Source organism: Myotis daubentonii, chromosome 3 (genome assembly GCF_963259705.1).
Source record: "Myotis daubentonii chromosome 3, mMyoDau2.1, whole genome shotgun sequence".
NCBI classification, from domain to species: domain Eukaryota; kingdom Metazoa; phylum Chordata; class Mammalia; order Chiroptera; family Vespertilionidae; genus Myotis; species Myotis daubentonii.
Window position 1 is genome coordinate 209189228 of NC_081842.1, and position 9188 is coordinate 209198415.

The window sequence follows — 9188 nt, forward strand, 5'->3', positions numbered from 1 at the left end:
GCTGGTTCAGGGGCGCTTGGGGCCAGGCTCCTGTGTGCACAACATTAGATTGATATGGTCGTGAAGTCCATAAGTTTAAAAAAAACAACCCTCCAATCACCCAAGGCCATGCTGACCCCACCCTAGGTGGAGCCCTAGCCCCCGCCCCTCCATCCCCGCCCCTCCACCCCCGCCCCTCCACCTCCGCCCCTCCACCTCCGCCCCTCCATCTCCGCTTGCTGAGATCCAAGCCAGAGACTGCCCCGGGCCAGTTCCACTGAAGTCTGAATAATGCACTCGTGTCTGGGCTGTTTGTTTTGATCAAAATCTGTTGCTTGGGCTTCAGACCAAGGAGAGGGGAGGAATTGGCTACTTTCTCTGGGTGATGGCCCGCACTCCTCCCCAGCCCCGCCTTCCAGGTCTGCAGGGAGTGGGGGTCGCCTCCTCCCAGCCCTTTCTCTGGTCCCTCTTCCGGTCCTTGATGGTTTCCTATTCCTCACTGGGGTTTCCTTCAGATCCCAGGCCCTGGGAAGGAAATGAAGTCAGCCGTTGAGTATGTGATGCACTGATAGTGGACCCCAGGGGCTTCTCTGAAGCTAGTCCAGCCGGTGGCTCCTCCCCCTGCAGCCCGGTCCCCAGCTCTGCTCGCTGGACTCACAGCGCCCCCTATAGGCTCTGACTGGAACTGCATTTTGAAGATGAGCCTGGCTCCAGGGGCTGCTCTGGGCAGCTTTTTATCAGAAATTCTTTCTTCTTGAGCCCTGCCCAGTGGCCCCAGCCTGGACCATTTTTGGAAGGTTGGGCGAATCCAGGACGGAGTTGAGGGAGGGAGTGTAGCAGTGGGAAGAGCCCTGGGATGGGCTGGAGACTTGGAACCCACTTCCTTCTTGGCTAATTCACCCGGTCCAGTGATTTAGCCCCTGTTGACATCAGCCTTCTCACCTGATGAGTGAGCATATTGGGCTGAGTGGTCCTTAAGGTCCCCTCCAGTTGGGGTAACCATGCATCTCCAGAAACCCCGCAGTCCCAGGCAATCCCGTATGGTCCGGCCCCCTCCTTCCAGCCCTAGTGAATAGGGGAGCCCTGAAGTCACCCAGGCAGTGAATTCAAATGTGACTTTCAGCAGGCGTGGTTCTGGAAGTCTGCCTGATCCCTCTGAGCCTCAGTTTCCTCACCTGTAAAGTGGGAATAATAATCAAGCTTGTCTCCTGGGATGGGTGTGCGGATAGAACAAATTGCATTTTACTAAGTGCTCAGAAGCCAGCCTGTGACAGCACATTGTGAGCGAGTGGTGCTGTTTTCGTGGGAAGGAAAGCGCTGTAGGAAACAGAAAGATCTGGCTTCAGCCCGTTTCCGCTACCGGCTGGCATGTGACTTTGGACAAGTGAGTTTTGCTTTCTGAGCTGCAATGTCCTCATCTGTAAAATGGGAGCAGTAGCATCAAGCATTCCGAGTTGCCGACGTTATGTAAATCTCCTCATGCAAAGGAGAGGTTCAAGAAATGAGCTATTGAATGAAAAACGTACAAGATGGGACTTGGGCGGAAATTGCCTTTAGTCTCCATTGATGATGAAGCCTGGCCTCTTAAAAACATACATTTTAAAGTGCATAAAGAGCATGTGAAAACATTCTGCATTTTAAAAGTGTTCAACTCCGTGGGTAAGGCGCGCGTCCCCTTTGCCACCACCTCTGTCTCCTTAGGAACACACCCACTGGGGCAGCACCCTGTCTCCCTCCTGTCCTGGCCCCTGGAGCCTGGCTCCCGCTCAGTCCCGCCCTCCTTGTCCCCCTCCAGGCGGGAGACCTTTGACTTTGACGACGACTGCGACAGCCTGACGTGGGAGGAGAACGAAGACACACTGCTGCTCTGGGAGGACTTCACCAACTGCAACCCAAGTATCGACCTGCAGGGCGAGGTGAGTGGGGCCAGGCTTCCCAGGGGCCGGGAGGCGGGGACCAGGGGCACCTCCTTTCAATGATCCCTCCTCCCCATCCTTTCCCTGCAGCTCCCCCTCCCCCAGCTAAACGCTCCCCTTTGATCTGTTTCCCCAGCAAGAGGAAAACTTGGGCAACTTGATCCATGAGACGGAATCCTTCTTCAAGACGAGAGACAAGGAGTACCAGGAAACGATAGGCCAGATCGAGGTGAGGGCTCGGCCTGTGCAGCCTCCGCGTCGAGACCCCTGGTGACTAAGTTGCTACGTAGGCAGGGGCTGGTAGCCTGGGGTGGCCACAGGCTCTGGAGTCAGGAGGCCTACCGGTTCCCTGCTTGGTGCTGGGAAAGCCATACCCCTCGTAGGGCCTCAGTTTCCTAACCTGTGAAATGGGAGTAGTGATCCCTGTCTGCCCCAGCGAGGTTTTATTTACGCTATTCAACTGAGATGGTGGTCCCAAAATAATGAGAGCTGACATCTGAGTGACATCAAGTGACACTAGGCACCGAGTGAGCCCATGACAAGGACACCCTTCCTAGTCTCTGCACACCCTCGTATGGACCTGCAGGTACCCAGGTGCCCTATGCAGTAGGTACTGAGCATCCTGTGTTACAGAGGAGGACATGAGGCTAACAGAGACCAGTGACTTGGCCAAGGCCCCCAGCCTGCACACAGCCTTGGAGCCCCGCCCTCTGTGCCCGAGAGCCTGCACGTGGCCATGTCTGCCAGTGAGGTCACTGCTGTTGTCATGCTGGAGAAAGAGGGGCCCCTGTCCTGGGGGATGTCTCCTTTGGTGGAGGAGAAGAGTAGAAATGTGAAGACATGAGGACTTTTCTAATCAAGGCCACAGAAAGGAGCGCAGAGGTGCAGGGTGGAATAGAGTTGGTAGAACCAGGTGGGCTTGTCAGGGAAGGCTGCCCTGTGGTTGCTCAGCAACCATTCCCCTTTCTCCAGAAGTCCTTCTCAAGGCCATGGGGACGGGTATCCAGAGAACAGAGGCCGAGGCAGGGTCCTGCGGGCGTGGTGTCCAGGGGTGGTCTGGAGGCCGCCACCACCCAGGCGGTGGGAGGGGATTGCTGAGGGTTTTGCTGTGAGGATGACTTGGCCTCATCTTACCCCACGTTGGCTCCCCTCAGCTGGAGCTGGCCACAGCCAAGAGCGACATGAACCGACACTTGCATGAATACATGGAGATGTGCAGCATGAAGCGTGGCCTGGACGTGCAAATGGAGACCTGCCGCCGGCTCATCAAAGGCTCCGCGGACAGGTACCTGGCCCTTCCTCCCTGGGGATTCAGCAGTTGGGTTCTTGGGGGACGCGTATGAGGCTGCAACTTATAAGTCTGGCCTGTTTCATCTGCCCGGTGCACATGTCCAGCCATCCATCCAGGAATATTAGTCACCTCCCTACTGCATGCTAGATGACTTCCCTAATCTCACGTAACTCCCTGCACCCACTTACTCAATAGCTACTTGTCGGAGGCCTGCTCTGTGCAAGGCTGTGGGGATACAGTGATGAGCGTATCAGCCATCGCCCCTGCCCTAGGGAGCTTACACCCCCCTTTCTGCTGAACTGGGGAGTGGAGAAGGTGTGCAGGACACTCCTCTCCACATGGCTGATGAGACCCCCATTTGCCCATAGAAAGCAATTTCACATCCTTTCCCATATTCCACACCAGGGCCAGGTGGGCCAGGGCCCTTTTATTTGCCAGAGTGGCTGACACCCCAAAACAAAGACAGGGCCCCTGCCTTTAAGGAACACGCAGCCTCACCCAACCAGCATGGCTCAGTGGTTGAGTGTCGCCCTATGAACCAGGAGGTCATGGTTCGATTCCCGGTCAGGGCACATGCCCAGGTTGCAGCTCGATCCCCAGTGTGGGACGAGCAGGAGGCAGCCGATCAGTGATTCTCTCTCATCATTGATGTTTCTAGCTCTCTCCCCGTCTCCCTTCCTCTCAGAAATCAATAAAAAATATATATTTAAAAAAATAAAGGAACACACATCCTGTTGAGGAGATAGCCATGCTCCTAATAAAATGGATAATACATGTAAAGTGCTTGGCACCAGGCGCAAATAGATGCTCCTTGTAATTGCTTCTCTTGTTATGACAATATTCCCTCAGGCTGTGGTTCAGGCCATAGAAGAGGGCGGGCAGCTCTGTGGGAAGCAGCGTGTGGGGCCCTCGGCTCGGCCAGTCCTACCGTTAGCTCACGGGCCCCCCAGATCCACTGTTGTTATCTCCCCTGTGCGGGTGGAGGAGCGGAAGCTTAGGCAGGTCAAAGACTTTGCCCAAGGGCGCCCAGCTCATCAGTGACAGAGCCAAAATTTGAACCTAGTGCTCTTAACCACTATCCAGTCTGGCCTCCCTGTGAGAATGGAGTTAACTGGGGTTGACTGAGCGCGTGCTCTGTGCGCGTCCCTGTGTTAGGTGGCTCGAGGGTAAGAACCACGCTTGGTCCGTGGTCTCTGCTCCCACGGGGCTCTTGGCGTCCGGAGCAATTAGAGGCTGGAACAGGAGCCCCCCAGAGGTCTTGAGAGCCATGTTCAGCGTGTGGGCTTAGGAGATTCTAAGAAAAGCAGAGCAAGGGTGGGGTCTCAGGGAAGGACCCCCTCTGAGGTCAGGTCTTGCAAGAGTGGTTGCTCAGCCCTTCCTACTCCTTCAATCCCTCAGGGGTCCCCCAGGCTGCCCCCCGACTGACCCCCATTCTCTCGTCCTTCCAGGAATTCCCCATCCCCCAGCTCCGTGGCCAGCAGCGACTCAGGAAGTACAGACGAGATCCAGGACGAGTTTGAGCGGGAGGCGGACGTGGAGCCCATGGTCAGCTGATGGCTGAGGCCCCCGTGCCTGGTGGTCTTGGTGATGGGGCCTCTGCCCCTTCTCCCCACGAGGCCAGGAAGGCTCCTCGGAGTGGGGCTCCGGTCCTCACCACACGGACGTCCTCTGCCCTCCCTTCTCTGGAGGCCCCAAGGGACCGCTGCTTCCTTCCTCCCTTCCACTCACCATCCACCCGTGCCCCTCTCCATCCACCCACCCACGGAATGGTGCTCTCAATTTCTACTCTCCACGTTACCAATGCAGACTTCTGTCCAGATGATGCCGTGTGAACCGTGCCTTTTCCCTTAAGCTGAGCCACTTTGAGCTCCAAAGAATTCTTCGTAGCAGGTGTTTTTATACAAGACTCTAAGGTGAGGGCGGGGCCCCGGTGTGGCAGATTATGGTTTTCTACCCTCCCACCTGCTCCTCTGATTGGCTATGACCTATGCCCTCCCGTCCTCTGCTGGCCAGCACTGATGGAGTGGGGCTTGGGCGGTCCACGTCCACCCAGGACGGAGCTGTTCGCCTCTGCGAACCTTCCACGCCTGGGTGCGGACCTCCCAAGGGTTTTTTTTCACTTACCCAAAGGGAAAAAAAGATGGAAGGAGGGAGGGAAGACAAATTCTTAGTTTCTTTTCGGATAGCGTGGCACAGTGGAGGGACAAGGCACTGTGGGGGAAGGTGGAGCCTCACTGTGTTTAAACTACTATGCAAAAAACAAAACAAACAAAAAAAGCAGCTTGCCTTATATATTGTGGAAGGGAGGCCTCTCCCAGACTCAGGGTTTTCCCGTGGAGCTGGGAGGGAGGCCGCCGCCAGGGCCATGTCTCTTGCAGCCTGTGAGGGGGTTCGGTCAAGGTCAGCAGAGGCCTGGGTCCTGCAAAGCCCTTGGCCACGGACTGTTTGCTTTCTTGGGACCTCTGTGCGGTGGGGTGGGGGCGGGTGGGGGGGGGGTCTTTTATTGCCCTGATGACTTGATGTTTTCCCTCTGTTTCCAGCCGACTGTAAGGGGTTGGGGTCTGTAATTTCTCTGTGAGAAAGCCGGAAGGGAGCCAGGCCTGCCGTCACCCCTTCCCCAGTGGAGCCGGGCCAGGCCCGCCTGCTACCATCTTGGTTCTCCACTGTGTCTGTCCAGTCGCCCACTGTCGGGCCACTGGCAGGCACTGGGAAGGGAAGGGACGAGGAGGGAGGCAATGAGGGCTGCTGGCAGGTTGGAGGTGGCAGGAGGCGGCGCTCAGGCGAGAACCACCCTTGTTCGACATCTGCCAGCTTCTTTCCGTACCTAACTGGCCCGTGGGGAGTAACTGAGCCAGTCTCTCCCACGGCCCGAGTGGGCCTGCGTTGGAGAGCGCTGCGTGAGGCCACCCGCCAAGTCCCAGCTTGGAGCCAGCTGACCAGGCTTTGCTTTTTGTTTTTTTTTAAGTTTTTTGTCCCCACTCCTGTGGGTATGTTTGGCGAGTTTTGTTTTTGTTGGCCCAGCAGCTCCCCCTGGAGGTCAAAGAGCACACTGAGCCCGATGACCAGAGCTCCTTACCTCCGGGGCTTATGACTCGCGGCACAAGAGGGGTTCTGGCTTCCAGTAGGTTGTGCCCCCCAGTCTTTCCTCCCCCGGGGTACCAACCACCTTGAAGGGCCTTCTTTCTCTTCTGTTTCCCTCCCTGTTTTGCAGTCTTAAAACCATTGTACATAATAGTCACATAATATATATATATATATGGAGAGAGAGAGCAAGCGTGTTAGTGACGGTGTGTTCTTTTTATTTATCAGAACTTGGTGGCCTTTATGGTTTTTCCCTAATTTTCGTTTTTGTTGGGCGAATCGTTCTGTTCCCCGTGGCAGTGTGGCCACGTGCCCAGCGAGAGGCGTCCGTGCCCAGCGTCTCCCATTAGCGAACAGGCCCTTGGCAGGTACTAGGGGGGCGATGGCTTGGGAGGAGGGCGGCCCCTCCCCCTCCTCCTTACCGACCCTTGTTCTAAAGGTTACAGGGTTCAAACGTACCTGGTGATTATTGCCGTTATTGTTCTTGTTGTTTTAGTTTAGCTTTATTTTAACCAAAGGTTCTCAGAGCCAGTTGGGCTTGGACCTCAGCTGCTAAAAAGATTTTCCGTTTCCAGGAGGGCGGGGAGATGGCCCTGCAGGCCTCTGCCGTCCAGGGCTAAGGGAGATGGTGCATGGTGTGGGCAGACGGGCAGAGTGGAAGCCGGCCCTGGGTGGTTCGTCCAGGTGGTGGTGGTTGGGGGGGGAGGGGGAAGGGGACAGGCCTATCGTTATAAATACGACAGTAAGGCAACAGTGTATTTTGGGGGTAACTAAGGTGATTGGTGTCCAGTGGTATTATTTCTTCTTTCCCCTTTGTAGACATTTGTCACTGGGGACTAGAGGACTCTGAATTTGTCCAAGGACTATAGGAATGGCAGGAGCCAGAGACAGACACTGGCTGAGAAGTGTCCTCCCTGCTGGGGAGCCGGGATTTGGGGCAGGTGGACGGGGAAGGACTGCAAGGATGTGGCCCACCTGCTTCCTGGGCAGGGTCCTGGGTCCTGGCCTGGCTGCCTCCCTCCCCACCAAGTTCTTCTCTGAGTTAGTTGCCAGTGGGCCCTGCTTGTCCCCTGCCACGAGCCCACAGCTTGCCAAGAAAGACCCCAACACTTGCCGAGGCAGCACCGGGTCCAGAGGGGACACGCTGGTCCGTCCTTTGTAAAGCTGTAAATACTTAATTTTGGTTTCTACTTCTAAGCCCAGTGTCATATTGACATTGGTATTTTAGATGGTTCTCAGATGGGTTCTCCTGTGCTGCCCGCTCTCACCCTCCTATTTTTGGGGGTTTTATAAAAAGAGAGGATTGGGGAGGGGCAGGATGGGGAATTCCTTTTGGTTCCTTGGTTGTGGAACACACACACACACACACACACACACACACACTCCTCTGAGAGTCCGAATAGGGGAAAAAATTCTTGGCAAGTGAACACATTTTGTTTTCTTGCGGCAATATGTCCTGATGGGCAGGTCTCTGAAGGGCCAGTCCATCACGCACTTAGCTCTGTGGGTGCAGCTCAGATGATTTAGGGAGAAGCAAACCTCTTTGATTTGGGATGAGGGAGAAGGAGAAGGGTAGGGGATAACATAAGGTATAACTTAAGCTAAATGTAACCTATTTATAAAGCAAGAGACTCTCATCTATTTTTATGAAAGCAAAGGTTTTGTAATCTAGGCTAGGCAGTTGTGGTGGCCCAGCATTTTTCCGTGGGCACGGTGCATGTTGCTGCTGGATTTCATATAATCGGTACCCCCACCCTGTCTCCCTGTCCTCACCGCCTACTCTCCACACCCATGAGCCGGCTTCGGCAGAGCATGGGCCCCACCTCACCCCAGTTCCCTTGTTCCCTGATCACGCAGCTCCTGGGTCTTTGGAAGTCTTGGGTGGGGGAGGGCACTGTGGGAGTGGGCGGGCAGTGGAGAACTCAGCATGGAGGTGGGTGGGTGGGGGATGAGAGGGAGCATGAGATAGGGGACATGCTCTGCTTCCAGGGTGGGCACCGAGTAGTTACTTGAACTGTGTGAAGATCCACTTCCAAGTCCGCTGAGTTTGGGAGAGTGTGCGTGGCAATGGGGCTGCCGGCTCCGGGACCACATGGCTTCCCTGGGGGTGGGGTGGGGGGCGTGGGACCCTCTAGAGCTCTAGTGGGTCCCAGGTTGTTTGTTAGGCAGCTGGAGTGGGAGTGGAAATGCCATGAAATGTCCACAGTCCTGGCTGTGCCCACGGCCTGGGCGGCTCCTCCAAGCACTGGCTGAGGGATTAGGGCCTATTCTCTCAGAAGGGAATTTTCCGTGGGTGGAAGATTTCCAGGCTCAGGGTGGGCCGTGTGTTAGTTTGGGGCAAATCCCTCGGCATTCCTGCTGCCAAGCCCTCAAAGGAATGAGGCAGAGGCACCCCTCACCCCCAAGACCCCTTCGTGGACATTTTAGCATCTACGTGATTTTTAATCCCTTGAGGGAGACTTTCTATCCTGCAGTCCCATCCCACCACACTATTGCTGTTTGTCTGCCAGCTGGGTCAAGCATCAAGGGGAAGGGGGGTTTATACTCACTGAAAGACTACTGATCCTACCGGGAAACCAACCTGTTTACTGTACTGTTGTAAATATCATACCCTTTATATCCTGTATATTGGCTTCTTTTAAATAAAGTGAAATGTCTTAGAATTGATGGTGTACTTTTTTCTTTTTTTAACTGAGGATAAAATCGCAAGAGGACTGAGGGCCACATAAACACGAATGCAAACTCATTAGCCAGTGAGTGGTGACATGGGGAAATTTCACATCATCGGCATCTCACAACACAATCTCTACAAGTAGGGAAAGCAGGATTTATTACACACATTCTACAAAAGAGGAAGTGAGAGCCAGAGAGATCACAGGCTGAGTAACTGGCACGCCTAGATTGGAAATGAGGTCCTGTTA

General features: G+C 55.1%; 1 protein-coding gene across 1 annotated transcript in view; it reads left to right on the top strand.

The window, feature by feature from the left end:
- IFFO2 (intermediate filament family orphan 2) overlaps window positions 1-8936 on the top strand; it is a 45643-nt gene extending 36707 nt beyond the window's left edge. Inside the window, exons 6-9 of the mRNA XM_059691023.1 lie at window positions 1775-1895; window positions 2032-2124; window positions 3050-3180; window positions 4635-8936. Coding sequence (XP_059547006.1) covers window positions 1775-1895; window positions 2032-2124; window positions 3050-3180; window positions 4635-4740 — 451 coding nt within the window. The 3' untranslated portion in view covers window positions 4741-8936. The remainder of the gene's footprint in view (window positions 1-1774; window positions 1896-2031; window positions 2125-3049; window positions 3181-4634) is intronic.
- Window positions 8937-9188: the final 252 nt, after the last annotated feature.